This window comes from Cinclus cinclus, chromosome 12, assembly GCF_963662255.1.
Source record: "Cinclus cinclus chromosome 12, bCinCin1.1, whole genome shotgun sequence".
Lineage (NCBI taxonomy): Eukaryota > Metazoa > Chordata > Aves > Passeriformes > Cinclidae > Cinclus > Cinclus cinclus.
The window spans coordinates 12082166-12104317 of NC_085057.1; the positions used below are offsets into that span (position 1 = coordinate 12082166).

The following is a 22152-nucleotide window of genomic DNA, read 5'->3' on the forward strand; positions in this document are numbered from 1 at the left end:
GGCTGCTCTGCAACTGACGCTGCCCTTCAGGAATTTAACTACCATGCTTCCCCTGCTCTGGAGTCCACAGCCTCATTCATGACTTACTGCTTAGGATCCCGAGGAGGACAGGGTCCAGGAAAGACCTAGGTACTCCCAGCATGGAGGAACAAGGTTACTGTAATTACTGAGCAGTCAATTTTCATCTCTTTTTAACCATTGCTCTCCTGCCACTGCTATCCGCAAGCACCTCCTGTAAGCCCACAGCTCTTCCATGACCCATGGTACTTGTCCATGGATGGAAGACCCAAGTGAAAAACCTAGTTTGGGCATCCTGGCTTCTTTCACCAGTGATTTTCAGGTGAAACACAGCAGTCTGGTACTGCTCATGAACGCCCTGAGTACAGAGGAGTACTCCCTTCTGCATACCAAGCCTGACTAAACAAGCAAAAGCCTCTCCAAACAGGCATGCTAGCCACATCCTGAGATCATGCAACTGCTTTATCAAAAAACAAACTCTATGTTGCTTCCAAGAATTCTGAACCAGCATTATCAGCTAAATAGTACTGCAATCTTCCTTATCAGTTCACTTTTACATAGCTCCATTCAAGGAAGCTGGGGCAGATGACCTAGTTGTGCATTTGGTTGTTCAGAACAAGACCAGCAAAACACTTTCATCTCAGCACCAGAACACTTATGTACTCAAATAAGAGATTTGTGCATTCTGGTGTTTAGTGGCCCTTAAACATACAGGTACAGCATAAGGAAAAATACTTCTAGTTATTAGCAGCTTCCACTTTCACTTTTTTCCTTAATGGTGTTGCTAGAAAGGCACCAGCTTCATCACTTGCCTACTGAGAACTAGTGCAGCATCACCCAAATTCTTTTTGTCCCTGCTCTGGTTGACATTGCAGCTCCTTTGACACCAGCAGCTTGCTGACAGGCAGCACACCACTCCGCAGGACTGTAGCAGCTGGGGCAGCAGTCAGCTCCACTGCAGAGCCTGGAAGGTTTGCCACCTTTCTTCTTCAACAAATAAGGTATGGAAGGACGACGTGAGCTGTGTGTTACTGCATCAGTATCTCTCTTTGCCATAGAAAATAAAATAGTGGCAAGCTATCAATAACTACACCAGAAAAACTGCATTACTGTTTTCCAACTCCCATTGGCTGCAGGCATTAGGGATCCTGGGGAACAGGATACTCTAGCAAGTTTGTTCTGCCTTTTCCTCTGCACACAGGTACTAGGGAGGGAGGTCATTACACTACAGCAACATGAGTTGTTCACTCTTGTACTGACAGGAGCTGGACCTACCTGCTGTATGGGCGTGTACTTAATAGTGTGGGAATAGTCGTAGTTGTCAATGATATCCAGATCCATCACTGCCTCTCCTGGCACTGAGCTGCTGAACTGTACATCCAGTGGTGCTTTTCCAGCTCCCTTGGTGAACACAGTGAAGTGTGTTGGTTTGCCATTTTCCACACCTGAAGAAAAAATGCCAATTCTAATTTACACACAGCTCACACACAGAAACTCTTCTCAAGAAGCATTCAGCGCCAATAAAGCCCAGTCAAGCAAAATGCCAAGGGAAAGGCATTGCTTGCAAGTGCCTGACACCCCACCCTGTTGCTGCATCCCAGCAATGCTCAGCCAGGCTGTGACCATCCTGCAACAGTTCCTCATGATCCAGTACTGATCACACTACATGAACCCAGCTCTCACCAGTTTTGTTCAGGCCAGGTCCTTCAGCTTTCACTTTGCTGGCATCATGTGAGGGGTCCACTTTAACTCTGAATGGGCTGGCAGGAATTTCCTGCAACAGAAACACATCTCAGAAAATAACCAGGTCACTCTTCACTAGACAAAAAAAAACAGGTAATAATTCTAACATAATTCTGCTCCAATTCCAGCATTTTGAGTAAAATTTCACCTCACTTAAGCATTGCCTTACTGAGTAATATAATTTAAAATATAGGGCAAAGTTATCAACTGGATGTTTGTCTCTCTGTTTTTTTATTTTTAACACAAATCTTTTTTCCATATTTTCCCTTAAAAGTCACTTAGGTTTTTTAACTTTAGAAGGCAGTATTGCCCCACCGTGGAGACCACACTCATTATGCCAGCCCAATACATTATAGAAACTTCAGTGTCCCCAACCAACTCCTCTGACTTGCATACATGCAAGTATTACAAAAGGAGTTTTCATTTTTTACACTGTTACAGAAACAGTAACCAAACCAAGTGCATTAGAGCTGAGGTGAAGAGAGCCAGCTGTGAACTGGCAAATGTATGGTGATCAAAGAACAGATAAACAGATTCTTGAAACATCAGGCTGCAAAAAGAAGATTACAAACCTCTCCTGCAAAAAGCACTTTAATAGTGTAGCGCCCAGCGGCAGGTGGTGAGTATTTCACTGTGAATGTATCATTAGCATTGTGGATGATGTCAAAATCTATGTCCTCTTCCTCACTGCTGACCACACGAGCATCACACTTAATTCCAACACTGACATCACCTAGGAAAAGCAAGTGGAGGTTTTACTGCTGGACAGCACAGACATTGCCAGCCAAACAGCCAGACCATTCCCATTTCTAGCTGTCTGAATCACCATGTTAACTAAAGCAACAGATCAGATCACTATGTGCTGCAATGTTCTGCTTCCCAAGGTTTTTCCACTAAATAAGGAAAACTAGCATGGGACAGTATGTTATCCCCTCCTTGTATGACCTGTGATTCTGATACCACAGAGCAGCCCAGCCTCCTTTTACCTTCTCCTGCATCCGTGCAGTCCACAGTGAAGTGGGTCGGCTCACTTGCTTTCAGGCCAGTTCTCTCCACGCCAGGTCCAAACACTTTGACTTTCTGAGGATGACTCCCCTGACCTATTAGGACCTACACAAATTCACAAGGGTCAGAATCACACATCTCTGTCACACTTGAGATGACAGCCAAGTCAGAGCACTGCTTGGAGAGGAGCTACAGAGTAACAGATGCAAACAAATGTCCCCAAATCTCCCAGGCTGCAGCTGGGCTGATAGGAGACCACCTCATAAGCTTGTAAAAACAAAAAGATTTATACAAGTGGATACATTTCTATAAAAAAGAAGCAGAAGGGCACACCTCCTTGAAGTTCACAGAAGGGTTTTATCATCTTAGTTGTACTAAGTAGTAGTTGTGAGCACCAATGTCCTATTTGGCTAGAACTAGGAGCTATTCACGTCTGTACTTACCCTAAATGGGCTATTGGGCACATTGGCTCCTCCCCAGACAATAGAAATTGTATGTTTGATTGGTTTCACTGGCACATAGGAACAGGCAAACACACCATCAGGCTTGCTCTTCATCTGGATCTCAATAGGGTTTCCTTCTCCATCCTAAAAAGCAGTAATACAAGCAGAATGTTCAGTTACTTCAAAAGTGTTTGCATAGTTTGAACAGCCCAAGGCTGTTCCAAAATGTGTCAGGGTTTTTGTTTTTTTTCCAGAACTGCAGCTCAGAAATAATGAAGAAACATGCAATTTACACTCTTGTAAGTCTTCCTCATCTAACACTTGCTCATTCATACACCGTCCTACAACACATAGAAAATCCACATGCTCAGAGACACTTCAGTGCTTCCAAGTGACAACTCAAGGAAATTACACCTTGCTTTGCTGAGGAGACTCCAAGTAAGGAAGCAAAGCCATGTACTTCATACACTTCAGAACAATCACTTTGTCTTTAGTTGTTGCCTGACTACATTACAAGATCAAAGCACAGAGCTTTGACTGAATTACACATGCCCAGAATTAAGTAGTGTGTAAGTAGAAATACTTAAGGCATTTTTCTAAACAGTATTAAGGCCCTTTTGCTGCAGTTTCACACTGCTGCCTTTGGGTTTTTACCTGTGCATACATCTTCAGAGGTGCTTTCCCAGCATCCTTGGTTTCAACTGTGAACTCAGCAGGATTGTTCACTATGCAGCCAGTCCTCTCCAAGCCTGGGCCATAAGCCCTCACCTAAAAGATCAACTCAAGAGTATTAGTTTGCAGTTCAGAAAGAGAAAACTAGAGTGATTTATATATTAAGACCTGCCCCCTCCAAAAACCCCACGAAGCATGCAATACTACGCCAGTAAGTTTTCATTACATTAAATCAAAACCACATCAGTGTTATTAGAAAAAGCTGGGGAATACCTGGCTGGGTAATATCTTGGCAAATTCAGAGCTTAAGCAGAGGCAGCTTAAGAGTCTGCTACCAGAATCTTCTAGAAACATCTCTACTGTAGTTACACCAGACATGCTATGCCATGAGTGAACTCTATGCCTCACCTTATCCGCGTTGAAGTCTCCTGAAGCCGGTCGAATGAAGGCCATGTAAGGGCTGTCTTTTATGTCCTCATCATCACACATGATGTGCACAGCATATTCACCTGGCTCTTTGGGCCAATACTTCACATCACATGAGCCATCGTTCTTGTCATCACACTCAATTTTAGCCTGAGAAGGGCCTTCTATTGCAAAGCCTGGAAAAGGAACAAGTAGGTTCCTCATGTAAGGTTTTGGTAGTTTAACATCACTTCCACAAATAGCTTTTTGTTAGCCCTAACCATGCCTGATCTCTCAGTCACCCTTCTTCAGCAACACAGGAGATAATCCATCATCTATCATTCCCTTCTGGATCTCATCCCACAAAAGCACAGATTAACACTCTCCATCACACACACTCCTTTCTCTAGGACTTGCCTTTGATACTCTGATAGATGTTTGTGTTCAGACCACATCTTACAGACACGGTTTTTTTACTGTTGGGAAACCTATTGTTGCTCACAAGTTCGCTGCTAGCATTGCAAGATACAAATATTTCAGGGAAACTAAGTCAAGTAACATACCAAGAGAGCCAACTTCTGTGCCAATGGACTCGACCACGAAGTCGGCCGACTTGCCCACAACTCCCTCATGCAGTCCTGGCCCCCAGGCTCGCACTTTCTGAGGACCTGCTTCGTGACCCACCTGAACTTCAAAGGGGCTACCAGAGAAAAATAAAGCATGGTATTAGAAATAGGGACAAATACAGCATCCATGTTTTCCCCCAGGCATTTTAATGAGGCTTTACATTGGACTTGCCAATTTAAAAGATACTACCATGTGGTGGCACAGTGCCCAGCAGTGTCTTTCTAGCAGAGAGGCTATCCAACCCATCACCATCTTCCACCACAAATCCTGAGTGTCAAATACTTGCTCTGCTTGCTATAGTTGTGGACACTGAAATAATAGATCCCTTCAAAATCTTATAGCCAAGTCCAAATTGCATGATCCACCACGTTTTATTAGGTTTTTAACTCGTGATTTTGCGTTAGAAAGACTGATGCAAGTCACCCTTCAGAGCTTAGTCAAGTTGCTGCAGCCTGAAGACAGGTTGTTAAAATGTTACAACAATTTCCCAATAACTTGTCTCCCCAGTGCTTCTTCCAAGGTCATCGTTGCTTTAAAAGCCCACCAACTACACAACCCACTGAAGCACACAAAAATGCCCAGAAAGCTACTTTTCACTCACCTTTTTGGGATGTTTTGCCCACCCCATGTAATTGTGACAACGTACTTTCCTGGTGTGGCTGGATAATATTCAAATGCATATATACCATCCATAAAGCCTTTTTGTTTCACCAACTCCTCCAAGCCCTCTGTTGAAAGATCAGTTCGGCATTTAACTTAACAGTTTCCATCCTGCTTTCAATTACTTAGACAAGTTCATGTTTTCTAGTATTTATTTTAGCTTTCAAGAATAAATTTCTTCCACCAGGAAAGAAAAAAAAAAAAAGGTCAGGTTATAAGGGAAGCTAGCTCTAGCTGCCCTCTAGGACAAAGGCAGCAAACACTTCCAGAAGAAATACAGCAGAAAGTATTTTAAGTTACCAGACTTAATAAGTTCCCTTGTGTTTTATTTTCTTAGTCTGCAGTATGATGTGTGTCATATGTTAAAACAAAAAAGCTTAACATTTGTCAGACTTTGTAACCACAAGTATGCAGGGAATGCCTACTTTTCATTTTCTTCAAGATGAAGAATCTAGGGAGAAAAGCTTAATACGCTAAAATTTACATTGATACGTCTGTTGCTTCCCCCCCCAGCCTCACGAAGCCACACAGTCAGAGCTCTGTGTGTGTGTGGAGGAGGTGAAGGCAATACAATGCACCTTTGAATGCTGCCCCAGGTGGGGGGAGGTGGAGAGCTCAGAGTACCACACAGGGACTGCTGCTGGCAGCCGCATGAACCAGCAGCCCCTGTGCTCCCATCCTCCCAGCCCACCAGGCACAGGGTCACATCCAGAGCTCAGGACCAAGGGATGGAACCTCACAGGTGGTCTCTGTCAGCCTAAGGGCTCCTTTCCTCCTCCGCTTGTGTGCCCAAGCAGCTACTGCCACCAGGAATACTGTTTTGAACCATTCCCAGCTTTATGAGGGCAGGTTTCCATCCTGCCAGAGATCCTGGTGTGTGACTTGCTTCCACAGATTGGATGAAGATGCAGTGAGTACCCATAAAGCTTGGAGGGCACAGCAGGCAGATGCATGGATTGCCTCAGTTTTGCTAACTGATGCATTAAAACAGAAAGAAGTAAAACCAGATATAATCTTACCCAGCCCTGCAGATCAAAACCTCCCCAATAGACATAAAGTACCTATAAACCCTTCTGAAATCTGGCTTTTTATACAGACCCCATCAGTTCCATCAGGACAACATCTCCTTCCTGTTCTTCCTTTTCCCAGGCTCTGCTCCTCCTCTGTCTCCAGAACACATGCACAGATTCACCCCAGTACTCACTCGGTCCCTTTATAGTCACTCCAAGATCTCCGCTCCCTGCTGCTCTTGTATCCACCTTGAAGTCGGCCGTCTCCCTGATACGGACACCCTTGGGCTGCAGACCTCGACCAGTGGCACGACACGCATTGGGGTTGCAGGCTGCAAGGCAACTTCAGGCATTACTACTGTCTCTGATCTCAACATACAGGTAGCCTAGCCAGCCCGGGACCACCTTTAGTTTAATGTTGACTCAGGCTAACCAGAGCTTAGCTTTCAGCACAAGGTTATAGCATTAAGGCAGACAGACATGAGTTTGCCCAGCTGCTGCCTGCACCCCCTGGCTTTTAGGCAGCTGGGCAGTCAGTGCAGCCAGGCAACACTGACCCTCTCCAAGACCATTTTTTAGAATGATTGCAAACACGGAAGCCCTGCTGCTTTCCAATTCAATGTCAGTTATCAATACAAGACTTTTACAGAGCTATCACACAGAGATGTTTACCACAGACACAACCTTCCTGATGTCTTTCGCATTGAGGCCCACTGCAGTGTGGGGTGAAGGGTCCCTTTTGCAGATAAACCCCAGTGAACAGTGTTATTCTACTGGTTGTTCAGAAGCACATGACTGGGATAATTGCAAAGCTGAGTTTTGCCTGTGCTTCGTTAAAAGATGTCACATCAAACCCCCCTGCTTGTCACAGTTCACACTTTCACAGAAGCAAAGTCACCAAGCCCCTGCAGACTGAAGCAGGGTGGGGCAGAAGGGTTACACATGGCTTAGGCTTATCTTGGCCTCCTTATTCCAAGCACTTCTCTGGAACTGCAAAGCAGCTACAGAAATTAAATGCACTTAAGAAGAGTTTTCATTTCACAATCCCAGCTGTCATGAGGTTTTTAATGCCGGAGACCTGAGAGGTTTGAAGAGACTTAGAAACAACCACAGCTTCCCAGCACTGTAAACCGAACACGCATTTTCCCCAAGCACGCCGTGCTTACAGCAGGAGCACAAGTCTGCCAAGCAGCTTGATAGGTTTTCACTCATTATACAATGGCTTACAGGTTTTCCCCTCATCCTGCAGCAGCCAACATCACCCCATGTCCTACACTGGACAGTGTGAGTGGGGATTGTGTGCCATCTGCCAGCTCTGAAAGCTCAGTGGGAACACACAGGAGCGTGGCTGACGTGGAGTGGGAACAGCTTGCAGAGCACTTACACAGCTGCGTCAGGCAGCTTGTGGTTAAGCCAGTTTCATTGACTGGGTCACACAAAGCTTCAGTTCACTTGCAACTTTCCTCCCCAACCCCAACAAAACCAAAAATCCTTTTGGCTGGGACAAGCTGCAGGCTAGAAGCTTACAAAAAGCAAACATGACAGAACATCCTGCACACCTCTTACCAACTATGAAGCCATTAGCAGTGAAGTCCAAAATTCCACAAATGGAGGGTAGCTCAGGAGAGATGAGCAGAGATCTAAAAGCATAGGAGCACGTAAGGATGGAACAGAAAGCAAATTAGGTGTCCGTTAAGGAAGAAAACAGTAAATATAGTAATTTGAGGAACAAGGGTGGAAAACAGCAAGACACTGCATAGCTGCATAAATTTCTCAAAAAAAAAATTCAAAGGCCAGCTTAACATTTGTAAGTCTAGGCAGAAAAGAAACTAGCAACAAAAGCCATATTACTGTTAGAGAGCACTGGCTTACCCAGAGAGTACTCAGGTGACCCACTGAAACAAGACCAAGATGTTGAAAGGTACAGAGAATATAAAAGGCATGATCCAAGCATATTCTGTGATCACATCCAAGGAGAAAAGTGGCCATCTACATTTATATGCATTTTTAAAAAACATACCCTCTCCAACAAGAACGGTGCAAGGAGTTTTGGGAATCGCCTCCCCAGCAAAATTCACTTTGACAATGTGAGGACCAGCTTGAACAGGTTTATAGGTGCAACGGTAGACTTGGTTGCCTTTGTCTTCCACTACAACTTCAGCAAGGTTTCTCCCCTGTGGATCCTCCACTTCCACAATCACATCACCCACACCAGCACCTGCAAAGGAAACAAGCCCAGCTGAGCCTTGGCTTCCCCACCAGCAGCAGACAACAACCAGTGGTCTGAGCTCAGGCAGCCACCCTCTGCTGTCAATTCTAGGCACAGCCTCTGCATTCAGCTTTTGCTGACAGCAATCAAACATTTGAGCAGGGAGTGGCAAGACAACATGGTGGAGTTCCACAGAGTCAAACTGACAGGACTCTACTGCTCCAGCAATAGGGTTTCACAACATAGTACTGAATATACTATAACCTGGTCATCCAATAGATATCACCCTGTAGCACCTTTATCATAGATCAGCCCACAGCTGTACCAGTCTGTTCAATCTCTCAAGCTTTGAAGTGGTTTAGATTAAGAGACTGGACAAATGAATGCGGGTCTGACAAAGATCCTCTCTACTGGACTATATGTATTCAGTTTTGTTCAGACACCTGCTCCTCTCACATCTTATTCAACTCATCATACAACAAAAACAGTTTTCTATACACTTTCAGAGGCCAGACATGTCTTTACATGATTCAGCCCACTCCTTCTCCCAATTAGAGGCCGAACATAATACTTCCCTCACTACAACCACATTTAATTTTATTCCTAAACTCCCTCAGGCAGAATGCAATTTCAAATATGCTACTCAGCATATTTTGGTGTCTAAATGCTACAAGTAACTGCCCTAAGTAGTTTCACATTGTTCTAAATGAATTAACATTTGTAGCATCTTATTGACTCATTCCTCTAGGCTACAGCATTGGCCTAATAGCAAGTAACAAATAATGTGATGGAGATGCCTTAATGAAGATAGTAGCCCTATAATAATTACAATAGAGGTTGAAACCAGTTCATCATTGAAGTATGAACTCAGAGTAGCAATGCAGCAGGTTCTTTCTGTACAGCTAAATATAGAACACACTATGCATTTACAGTTTGCTCACAGTTTATCCTTCACATTTATGTTCAACATGTCACATTCCTGTTTAAAGTGAGTCGGGGAAAGAAACCAGCCAGGAACTTGACTACTGCCATCCAGCAAACTCATGGCAAATCTCTGGGTCAGGCTTTGCACCCTCTTGCCCCAGCTCAGCTCTGCACTTCAAATATTTCATATACAGCTGAAGCCTTCTGAGCAGCCTGGCTGTTATTTCACCTCTGAGCTTGATGGGGCTACAAATCCTCATCCACTTCTCAGCTTTTTTATTTCTCCAAGGCTTTGGGTTCTCACATTTAAGGAAACTGCAGGACTTCCATCATCACTCATACTGCTTACCTGCTGTGTAGAGGTCAAAGTAGGTAGGTTTATTGGCAATGTTTCCTGCTGCCTCCAATCCTGGTCCCTTTGCTGTCACTTTGCTTGCATCTCCCTGGGCTTTGTCAACATTGACTTCAAATGGGCTCTTTGAGATGTGCTGCCCAGCGAAGAGGACTGAAACCTAGAGACAGACAGCTTCAGCTTGGACCCACTGAGAAGAGGCAGAGCTCAGATCACCACCATAAAGCCAAGTGCAGGGTCAAGCACCTGTATTCCTAATACAAAGACTCACCCTCAGAGGTGAGGGACCATCCCTCCCACAACCCCCATCACATCCATGCTAACTGCTGAATTCTTAAAGTTCTGTTGATTACAGAGTCAGGCACACCAGCATGGAAACTCAAATCAGGATGCGCCAATACAAGGTGGATCTCCATCCAGCAATAAAGTGGCAGCAGAAGTTGCATTTTGTCTTTTCAGGCTGGCTGTGGGGACCAGGCAGCCTGGGAAGTGTCAAAGCAACAGGATCATCCATCATAAACCTGCATCTATGGGCATCCAAGAACAAAGGGAGGGAGTCCTTCTCTGCAAAATCTCTGCAGTGTACAGCACCATCAGCAAAGAGATACCTCATAGAAACAACCTGTTGTTTTCATCTGTGTCTCTGTGACAACCCTCAAAACTGGCTTTGTGATTTGCACAAAGTGGCCCAGCTGAAGCACTTGATACCCAAACAAAAATGCACTTTCTCGCAATACACACTTCTTTCCCCCTTGAAAAGGGAGCATCCCAAAAGCCAGATGGAGAACTAAGGCCACATCAATTTAACTTCTCTTCAGGATGCCTTGCGTGGCTCTTACCCATCAGTGAACAGGAAGCCCTCAGGGGCTCACGCTAACAACCAGCAGGGCAGCATGTCTAGCAAGAGAATACCAATTATTGACACAAAACCCACCTTGTGAGGTCCAGTAACCCTTGGAACATACTGTACTGAGTAGGTCTTGTTTTTGTCACTGGATGGTGTTATCTTTGCCTAGGAGAGAAAACACATCCATCGTCAAGCTGTGCCTACGCACGCCAGCTGAACTCCTTACTGATACTGCAATCTGTTTCCAGAGTTAGCAGTGGTAGACACTTGCTGTGAGAGCAGGGATCCTTGCTATCCCCCTCTTCTTACACAGAAAAAAATCCCATTGGTTTTGTTTTTACAAGAGAGGAAGCAAGCCACCTTCTTCCCACCCCAGCCCTTTCCTTTGCTGTTAATTGCTCTATTGACACAGGCCAAAAATAAGGAGACAGTAAGTCCAATGTACAGCTGTATTTTTCTGGAATGCTGTAACATGATCAAGTGGAACACTTGGATGAGAAGTTTCTATAAACATTAAAACCAGCATTTTAACTCAAAATGATTCATGGCATCTAAATAGCTGCTTTAGCCATTCTTGCAGAATGAGTAAATGCAGACAGTGATTTAGTGATGTGTGTTATCTAAAAGCAGGTCAGAGTGTACTTGGCCAGTCAAACTAAAGCTCTGCAACTACTGGACACTGGCGCTGTGTTGCTTAGTTGCAGATAGTGACTTTTTTCCAAGGCAATCATGAAGAAAAGCTTGAGGCTTCTTGCACTTTAGATAAAGGGTATTTTGCACTTTCTTTTTAGATGACTTATTTGTTAAGAACTCACTTGTGAAAGATGAAGGTTATCGCAAAAACTACAGTACTCAGACCAGTCTGGTTTTTCCATACAAGACACTTAACATACACACCTCCTCTCTGTTTCCTTCTGGATCTTCTATGAAGACCATCAGGTCACCCTGCCCAGCACTGATGGTGTCCACTGTGAAGATGGCAGGCTGCTTCACCATGTTCCCATGAGGCTCAATCCCTATGAGATGGGCACAGAACAGCACATTAGCTGCTGCCACAAAACCCGAAGGACAGTTTGGAGGCTACCCAAAGGCTGTCCAACCCATTCTCCCTTGCAAGCCATTACAATCAGTTTCCCCAGACTCCTGCACATCATGTCTTTACCCTGTGCCAAGAGCACGATGCTCACAACGAGGCCTTCTCTTACAATATAAAAATACAAGCATTTTTTTAAATTGGTTGAATCATCGTCACTGAAATCATCTTACAGTGTCTGACCAAGTCAGGAACCCAGCTGCTATCTAGATTCAGGTAAAAGCAAGTTACCCTGACAGGTACTGAGGGTCACCCCTGCTGCTGGCAAGTGAAGGGCTGATGCTGACAGCGAAAGGGATATGTACATTAGCTGCTCTTCAGGAGCTGCTCTGCTTCACACAACTAAATGTTTAAGTGTGTTGCATCACAGCACGGGTGACTAGAAATGCAAGAGAGAAATTCTGGGAAGCCTTTAGGTGAATGCATACCCTAGAGCCAAGAGTAAAAGACTTACTTTAAGCAAGACAATTTTTACCTGTACTGCCGCAACTTATTCCATTTTCAAAATCCAGCAATACAGATACAGCCCAGATTTACTATTCTTTGAAATCTGCTCAGACTACCTGGTCAGGGTGCCCACAGCATAAATGGCATGCAGGAACCTCTTAAAACCATAAAAATCTTGCTGCTCAGTGTGGTTTCCTTATTCCCCAGTACAGGGCCTGCTCCAGCATGCATTTACCAGCAGGGTTTCACCATCTCCCAGTACATAGTCCCAGGTCATGACATCTGTCATGGTGGTGTCAGACTGAGTGGGTGGAAGAACTTCCCAAAGTTGCTGATTCCAGACTAGCCCAAACATATACCCTTCCGTCCAAGGCAATTACTCCTTGGCTGATTCATAAAACCGTGGGCACTACTGCTCCATAGCACAATTAGTGGAAAGTGCAATGTCTGATAGATTATAAAGGAAGTGGTTGTGAACAACAGAATTCCTGAACTTGTTTATCTTCAGAAAACAGTAACTTGAGAGTAATGCAAGGAAGATCATGTTTTTGCTAGGAAATCTGAGCATTCTGATAAGGTGCTAACAATTGACATATTCGTTCTTTCAAACTAAGCCTTAGATTATCATCTAGCTGAAGCTGCTATGAATTTGCTCTGTGTCTCTAGAGTCCAAGCCACAAGCATTAGGATATGGTATTCAAGTTAAGTATCCCACCTTCTGCAAGCACAAGAAGAATTGATTATCCTCCTCTGAAGACAATTTCAGCCAGGACACTATTAGTTACAACACTTTCTTAGCCAACACTTCATCTTCTAGATTTTACTATCTTATCAGTGGTCTGCTTTGGATGGTTAAATGAGAGAACTCCTGATGCACCACTGATGACCTGCACAACTGTGTACATCTCCCCTGCAGGCTCATTTCAACCAGCTCTACACGTGGCTGTCCTTGGCACAAATCCCCATGGTGCTCAGGGTGGTGTGCTACAGCTAAGACTCTTATTGAGAGGTTATGAAGAGCATACACGAAAAAGAGTAATAAAAAGAGCTAAGACTGACCCACTTTGCACTTGACAGTCATCTTTTCCTGGAAGCACAAAAACCTGTTTCTCACCTGCCCAAAAGACCCTGCTCAGTCAAGGACTGAGCCCCTTGTTGCTGGAGTCACCTTCCAGTTCTGATATATCTTAGCAGTTAGAATTATCAGTTAGTATATTTAGTGACTTTGTTTTGGCAATTAACTTCAGGAAAACATCAATCTTTCAAGAAGAGCCACTCACTCTAAAGTAATTTCCATTCCAATGGCTCCAGAGCAGAACACACATGAAAGCAGACAACAAAGCAATTTCAGTTTTTGAATTAATAAAAACATGACTAAAGCCAGACTTGACAGATTGAGTCAGGCTGATCAGTCATTTATACATCTGGGGCCTGAAAAATGTGTCTGTGTGTTGTGGTTTGCTGTGGAAGGCACCAACAAAGGACACAAACCCCAAGTCAGATAGGTGCTAAACCCACTCTGACTGTAGCAACTGCTTTTAAGTGCATAAATAAAGTCCATGTCCCTTTGTTCCACTAGTTAACTTTTAATGGAAAATCAAGTTTAAAAAAATCACAAGCAAATTAAAAAAACAGAATAAAAAAAGAAAGTTTTGTTTCTTTCCATTTCACTCTTGTACACCCAATTCTGAAATGCACTCATTCTAAAAATCTTGAAGGACCAACAGCAGCCCACAGAGTAAAAAAAATAATAAAAATTAAGATGGAATGGAGAGCTAAGTGTAATGCTGAAGATGTGTCTTCCAACATACCAACCATATTAAAGGGAAAAATCTGTTCAGTTGTGACTGTGCACCAATCTAGAACAGAACCTCATCAATAGTTATATGAAATTATCCATTTAAAAGGTCAGCTAAAAACAAGAATGCCTACATAGATCTGCAGTTGCATAAGCATCTATGGACAACCAGCAAATTCAGCCTCCAGTCCTTCCAATCAGTAATTAAGGCCTTTGTAACAAAGGCTTAGTACTATTTTAATGTCTCAAGGGCTACCAACTTTGTACAACTTGTCTTTGTACAACATGTACAACTTTGTACATGTGCAAAATATTCAACACTACCAATCAATTTAAGTAAGTAATTTAGAATTAGCCCACTCTAACACACATCAAGCCTGGGAAATGGAAAACTGTCTCTACAGAGAGCCTGCTCAGAGAGACAGTGAGGTGATGAAAGTTTTCTTCTTTTAAGGAGTGCTTTATCACAAGAAGCATTCACTGCTAGATCATCACCCATCTGCAACAATATTGCTGGCCTGAATTCCACACCAAGCTTGTTTTAGCCCCATAGCATGCCATTTCTTCCACCTGTGGATGGGAGGCTGGTAGCTTGCAGAACAGGTTCAGACTGGGGAATTTACATGTTAGAACTAGGAGTGCCTTTTGGACTATATCCATGTATTTCTGAAACCAGGCACCACACCAAGAGAATACAAGTGAAACTTTGAAGTCAGTTACAGTAGGTCTGAAGTTCAACATAAGCAGAAAACCCCACCCAGCTCTCTAAAGAGTTACTGCTCCACACAGCTTCAGCTCACCAAGTCCTTACCTCTGCCATAAGCTCTTGCTTTCTTTGGATTCAGTTTGGGTTTTAAAGGAGCTCCTGGTTTCAGCTTGGCTTTGGGGAACTGGGACAGGTAAGTCATCACAGAGTGCTCATCCACATCAGGGTGGATAATTTCTTCAGGGGTAATAACCTGAAAGACAGTGCAATTAAACATATTGTACCAGTGCTTGGTTACCATGTGTCAACACAGAAACAGAACTGTGACAGAGTTCAAAATCCACACATGTTATTGGGATTTATCACATTTATTTTCCCTTTGATACACACATCATTTATTATCTCAGGCAAGAAAATCAAGAAGCTCATAATTGTCCCAGTGTGGTTTGGGGGCTCTTTGTGCCTTGATTGCTAGGGCTTCTCAGGAGACTGCAACAAGCTTAAAGGTATCAAGGCAAGACAACATTAGTTACATTCCCCTTCAAAAGTGATATGGGGATAGTCCATACTGAAAAAGTCAGTAATTCATAATCCTGTAGGCTACAGGTCTGAACTGCAAGGCTTGCAAAGTAAAACTTGTGACCAGTCTCTTCTCCTGTTTCCACAAAATAAGCTGCTTCAGAGACTTCTGGAACTCTGCACAACTTTATCAGAATGAAAATAATCCAGTTTGTAAATACGTTACTCTCTGTTTGAACATTATCATTGCAGGTGATTTCTTAAGCCAGTAAGTTTTTCTCCTGTGGAATTCAATGCAGCAAAACAAACTCACTCCATGGACTAACAAATCAGGCACCACCACATAGGCCCTTTCCTCCTACATTACATGCTACAACAGCAGCAATCTTCAGCAGAGACACCTACACAAAGTCTTACAACCAGAGCTCTGAAATGTAATAGTGTTTCACTACAGTGCAGCCTTCCTCAGGCAACTCTACATGAGTTAACAGGATCTTTTCAAAGCATCCAAGCAGTTTCACACGTTTTCCTCAATTTAAACTCCAGCTAGTCACAAGGCCAAAGCTGGCCACTGTGCTCCCACAGGTAGCCCACATGTCGGTGGTCTTACCTGCGGCACACCCAGCCAGTCATCCGCCTGCTGCATGGCTTCCCGAGCATTGTCCACGGGCTTCTTCGGGTCCCAGGTCTCCCAGTCAGGGCACAAACCTGCAAGCACATTTCAGTTGTTGTGTGTTATCTGCTAAGGTGCTTCCCTAGCTGAAGAAATCAAGTATAAACTCCGTAACCCCTTGCATTACACTGCTTCACAGAAAGACATTCAGAGCTTCGCAGAAATAACCAAAACAACACGAGCAAATGCTGCTCCCTGAAACAGCTCTAAGACAATAATCTGTATAGACTCAGAATGGTTTAGGCTGGAAGGAATCTTTTAATGTCATCAAGACTGAGCCCCCAGCAATGAGCAGTGACATCTTCAACAGAGTCTTGTGCAACCTGACTTTGAATGTTTCCAGGGATGGAACATCTACCATCTCACTGGGTAACTTGTGCAAGATACCACTCTAAATTTAGTACAAATACATCTACCATCCTTTCTGTTTCACCAGTTCTCTTGCAGCATATTTGGTAAAGAAAATTTCAACTGCTTGCCACAGCAGCCCAGATTGCATCAGATGAGCACCAGCAATCCACTAGCAAGGCTGTTTTATAAGATGAGGAAATTTTGCCTTTTTCGCACTCCATCAAATTATTTGCCTCAAGCAGCTCAGTCTCAGCTTGCTAAACACTAAAGTTTCAGTTAGTGTGCAGCCTCTGGCTGCTCTGTGCTCCCTCTGCAACCCTATTTCAGGAGAACACATGAAGTCTCCCACTGCACCCTGAAGTTGAAAGGTTGTTGGCACTTGCTGTGGGAACAATCCTTTCTTCCATTTAAGAGCCAGCATTTGTGCCTTTGTCCCTTGTACCCACTACAAAGCTTAGAGTGGCGCCTCCCATAATGCAATCACACATTCTGCTACAGGCCAGAATTTCTCTTGGCCAAGAAGTTTACAACTTGCTGCTTCCTGCAGCTGGTCTCTTTGGACTCTTTTGGCTTTCTTGAAAGCCTCATTCCCATCTCAAGCTCAGCAGTGAAAACGTCCCCCCATAGGAAGTGCAGCCACAAGGATAACCCTGGCCATCAGAACAAAGGACTTACCTGGAGCACAGCTGTCAACAAGAGCACCCAGTGCTTTGCCATCCTGCCAGTTCTGATTAAAGTTTGTGATTGGCAAGTAAGGAATTTTGTTCTGGATCCAGCCCAGCAGTCTCTGCTTAGGGGTCTGCTTCTTTGCATCATCATCACCTTCATCCTCCCACACTGGCATAGAAATGGAGTAGTGAAGGATAAGGGTCCATATCAGGCCAAGGATCAGCTTCAGGTTTCCATCAACTATGGCTTTACTATCTGGAAGACAAAAGACATACAGCTGATTATTTGCCATTCTGAAGAAAAGAGGTGTGTTTTTCAAACAGGTGCCTGCACTCATGCACAGGTAATCAAGGGGAAGAAAACTGACCCGGGCCACCGCAGGCATTTGTTCAGGGAGAGACACCATTCCTCACAGGAAGCATTAGACAGGACAAAAAGAGAGGAGTCAAAGGACTCTGTGGTCTCCAGTTATCACTTGCCCTTCAGCTCTACAATCGTATCTTAGGAGAAATGGCAGTTTAAGATCTCTGATATTTTGATTTGGATAAGTAGCACCTGGTATTTTGTAATGGCATCTGTATCTTAGGAAAAAAGCCAAACAGCATGTGATGGAGGTCAAAAAAACCAGCATCCCAATAGGCACGAGACACTCCAGGGCACAGATAAAAGCATTTAGGAAATAGCATTTATACACAGAAACATGGCTCTACACACATCAATAATTTGCCTTAAAAATGGTAGGGAAGAAAATGAAGTGCTGCTATGTAGCGAAGACAAGCAAATGCAGAGTTTGGAATTGGTCTGAATATACCAAGACCTCTGTATGATCAGCAAAGTGGGTAGTCAAGGTACATGGATGATCCTTTGCACCACCACACAAGATATCATCCCTTCACACTTCAGATTCAGAGTTACAGAAAAGAGTGCAGAGTTACAAAAAGATTTGGCTTTTCCATTTCATGCTCCAGCTTAAGAAAAATTTGTCACCAGAATGGTCAGGCTGCTGTTCTGCTTTAAGACACACTATGGAGCTAAGTTTAAGGCTGCTAGTATCAAGATCCCATTTTTGTAAGCAATGTCTGTAGGGGCAGGATGCCTTTCTGTATCAGTTTGGCCTTGTGAAAGTGACCACTACAGTTTTGAGAATTCACGTGCAAGTTACTTTAGCTTTTATGAGTCAGATTGGATGCCCTCTGTTACTTTTGCCTAATTGATTTTTTTTCCCTTATTATCCCTTATTAAGCTTGAAATTTCGAGGAGTGGGCTTCATTTCTCACACCTCCCTCCCTCTGAGCTTGTAGTTGTTACTCAGGTTGTATTACACTGCTAACAGCTCCAGTTCTATCAAGCTCACCCAAACCAGAGCTCTTCTGCCATGTTTCAGGATGCTCAGCCTGACAGTTCCTCTTATGCACAGCAGAATAACAAATTCAATTGTGATTACAGCACCACATTTTTCAGTTCTTTCCTCCATTTCAAGTGTAAACTGTTACAGAAACCCCTTTTCAATCAACAGAAGTTACAAGTGACCTGGAAGCTTTTGTCTGCTCTCCAGCTCCTGCAGCAGATGCTGGAGTAAAGGCAATTACAGCTGTATAAACTCCCTTTCATGCCACCAGAATTATTATACAGGAATCTTACAGACTACTAGCTAGCAAAGTAAAAGTGCTCTGTAACTGGATTGCATTCTCTAGTTCACATTCAGAGCGTTGAAGTCTTACAGGCGAAGTCTTACAGGCAAAATCCTCCCAGGTGACCAACACTCACTGGGCATGTTTTATCTGCTCCTCTTCAGCTGTAGAGACCACAGCAGCAACCCAACACCATCTTAACAACACAAAAAGATCTACTAACTTTCAAAACAAGTGATCATACAGAACAGTGACCAAGAACAGTAATCACCCTTTAACCTAATGCTCAGGCAAAGCAGTTAATATTTACTTGGTTTCACAACAGAGCAGTATGTCCCAAAGAGATAATACTGTAACTTCAGACCTTGAGTGGCATTTGGACTTTATGGGTAGTTAGTGTCTGGTTTCTACTCAGATTTAATTCGTATGGGATTTTTTAACACCAGTTTTGACTAATCTTACAGGATTATGATACATGTTTGCCACTTGACTGCTCACTGCTGATTACACATCCAGTCCAAGATACACAAAAGATATGGGGTGATTAAGCCTTACTGGGTTTTAATTACAGGTTCCAAGGTAAAAGTCTACATCATATAAACAGTGGGTCTCCTAGCAACAACTAAACAAGCCCTAGTTACCCATTTCTGTCCTCTTTCCAGCTGAGCTGCAAACTGGTCAGTGCCTTCCCTCCCAGCAGCTCCTTCATCCCATTCCATGGCACAACCACCAGGTCACACTGTGGTGCAGGAGCACACCAATGGCCAGCCCCTCTCTGCTCCAGAAATGCCTCCAAGCCTCAATTTCAGGTTTATATCAACATCAGCGTTTTCACTAGAGGGACACAGCAATGATTTAGTATGCTACAAGGAAGCTCATTTCAGAAAGCTATCCAGCATTTCCAGGGAGGACTGCCAGCAGGACAGAACCACCTTGAGTACAATGCTACACACACATCACTCGAGATAAAGAATAGCTCATTTTATAGCACATAAAAAATGTCTTTATATGTTTGCACTGTGGTTACTGCAGCAACCAGCTGTGCCTTCAGAGCTTTCCCCGGTACCCCACTGCCCTCTCCAAAGGCACAGCTGGGCTGTGGTCCTTGACCTGAGGAAAAACAGCCTGTACAGGCTTCACAGTAAGAGCAAGACTATCCCATCTCACCAGCCTCAGCCAGAGAGGCTGGGCACAGGGCTGCTGCCCTGAGGACAGGAAAAGGTCACAACAGGAACAGGATAGCTCTTCCTCTCTGGAGTTGGTGCCATTGCCACGAGTGCACTTTGTTAGCAAGTTAGCAAGCTCTCACAGCCTCCCAGCTTCCTGCCACGCATAGGGATCTCATGATGTAATATTTTCCAAGCTAAGGAGGAGGGCTTGTCTGCTTTCATTTGGGGTGGGAAGTAGGGATGGAGAAGAACTCCTGGAAAGGACAGGAGACCTTATCAGCACCCAGCAGAGCTGTCCGCATGCCCTTCTCACAGGCAACCCACTCCCAGCACTAGCTCACAATCTGTATCACTGTATAAAAGAGCCCTTCACATTCAAGAGAAGACTAAAGTCCAGCTCACAGCAGACTTAGCTTCCATGCACTGCTATAAAGTTCAGCTCCACCTGAGCACTCAGCCTCACCAGAAGAGCCTCTGTTTAGCGCTGCCTTTTTCATTAATTGACTAAAAATATTCAGCGCATCTTGGGCTTTAAGATCAAAGTGGCAACCAGGAAGACACACATCCATTCAGGCCCTGTACAGGGAACACTGAACTGGCCCTGAAAACACTCTAAGTACAACCAAATTTGCAAGCATCCCCCACCAGCTCTGAGTGCAGAGTCAGTGTAATACTGCCAAGGTGTTGGGATAGTGGAAAAATAATATATTCCAATGACATTTAAGCACCAACAACCATTACTGCCTGCAGGCCCTGCTTGTACCCCAGCTCAGCTGGCTTGCCACCGAATTCCCTCCATTCCCTGGTCTGCTTCAAGACACTTTCTGGCCATCTCAGGCTGGAAAACCGATTACATAAACAGCAGATTTCCACCACTGCTTTCCTACAATAAAGATTACTTTTAGGCATACTTATTACTTACACAATCAATGCTTTAAAGAGCCTTTAAAGTCATGTTTCTCAATTGCTCCACTGGAGCAATTCACAACACAGAGACGCACACTTGCGGTCAGTGCCTCTGAACGAAACAGCCCAGCCCCTTGACAATTCATCTCCACTACCCCCAGCTGCATTTGGCTTTCAGCTTCAATGAGGTAGGTGGATGGAAACAAATTGCTTGCTTTCAGCTGTGAGAGCATGTTTACTCCATAGCAGCAGCCACGTTTCCGCAGATGAAAGGAGCCCTCTCCATGCAGGAGACAGCCGCTGGTCCCTGCTTTCCTGCGGCTTGGAGGAAGCAAGCCATTGGATCTCATCTGCCAAGATCGTTTAGCAGGGCTGAACCAACTCTTTACAGCATCACTGTAGATAGCTTTAATGTAACCTTTCTTGGAGAAGGAACGATCATCTGCATCATTTGCTCTATTAATGTTTATTCAAGTGCTTATGTTAACATCTGCAAGATGCCAGTACAGGTGTGTCAGAGAGCAATGTTCCCTTGTTCCCAGTAGGAGATGTGTGCTTTGGAGATCAAAGTCCCTGCACAGCTGACTCATACCTGCTGACAGCCACTGGACTTCTACTTTTAAAGGGTACCTTTTAAGGGAAGCAGAGGCATGAAACAGGAATCCATGCCACAGGCCCTCCCTCTTGCGTCACACTAGTAGCTCAACTGGAAACAGGCAACTTTAGAGATAGAATCTAGAAGAGCCAATGGACAAAGGGTTTGGAAATAAATTTTTGTGCTGTTTTTGATGGGTTTGTGGGTTTTTTATTATTATTAGAACTAAGAATTTTGTGGGTGCAATATGCAAGTTCTCCTGCCACTCTTGCTATGGACTCCAAAATTTTGAATGCTGTAAGGTGACCACTTTCAGACAGTCTGCAAGTTCTTATGGCTAGATATGCTGTCCTGAACTAGCAACAAGCAAAAACCACAGAAACATTCAAGTTCAGATTTTACATAAACCTTCCTTCCCACCTACACTGTTCAATGTGCATTTTAACTTCAACTCTCCATCTCCAACTTGCTTTCCTCCGCTAGAAGTACTCGATGACAATCCAACATCAACAAAATAGCAGCAGCCATCAGCAAGATGCAGCCTCCATTAAGCTGCAGGCAGGCAGAAGCTGTCTGCAGGGAAGGGCTGCTGTCAGCCCACTGCTCAGGTCCTGCTGTTAGGGTGCATCTCTCTACATGAAGTACATGCTGACTGCTGGAGAAAACCTGCCAGCCAGACT

At 44.1% G+C, this 22152-nt stretch overlaps 1 protein-coding gene across 4 annotated transcripts in view; it reads right to left on the reverse strand.

Moving 5' to 3' along the window:
* Positions 1 to 22152, reverse strand: part of FLNB (filamin B) — a 69784-nt gene that overhangs the window by 28595 nt on the left and 19037 nt on the right. For all 4 annotated transcript variants that reach the window (XM_062501005.1, XM_062501004.1, XM_062501007.1 and 1 more), the window contains exons 2-18: positions 17178 to 17426; positions 16089 to 16186; positions 15065 to 15212; positions 11813 to 11931; positions 11003 to 11080; positions 10066 to 10228; positions 8604 to 8801; positions 6778 to 6915; positions 5515 to 5641; positions 4850 to 4986; positions 4290 to 4483; positions 3864 to 3977; positions 3210 to 3353; positions 2748 to 2871; positions 2334 to 2494; positions 1702 to 1792; positions 1294 to 1463 (exon numbers count right to left, since the gene is read on the reverse strand). In XM_062501005.1, the coding sequence (XP_062356989.1) occupies positions 1294 to 1463; positions 1702 to 1792; positions 2334 to 2494; positions 2748 to 2871; positions 3210 to 3353; positions 3864 to 3977; positions 4290 to 4483; positions 4850 to 4986; positions 5515 to 5641; positions 6778 to 6915; positions 8604 to 8801; positions 10066 to 10228; positions 11003 to 11080; positions 11813 to 11931; positions 15065 to 15212; positions 16089 to 16186; positions 17178 to 17426 (2453 nt within the window). The remainder of the gene's footprint in view (positions 1 to 1293; positions 1464 to 1701; positions 1793 to 2333; positions 2495 to 2747; positions 2872 to 3209; positions 3354 to 3863; positions 3978 to 4289; positions 4484 to 4849; positions 4987 to 5514; positions 5642 to 6777; positions 6916 to 8603; positions 8802 to 10065; positions 10229 to 11002; positions 11081 to 11812; positions 11932 to 15064; positions 15213 to 16088; positions 16187 to 17177; positions 17427 to 22152) is intronic.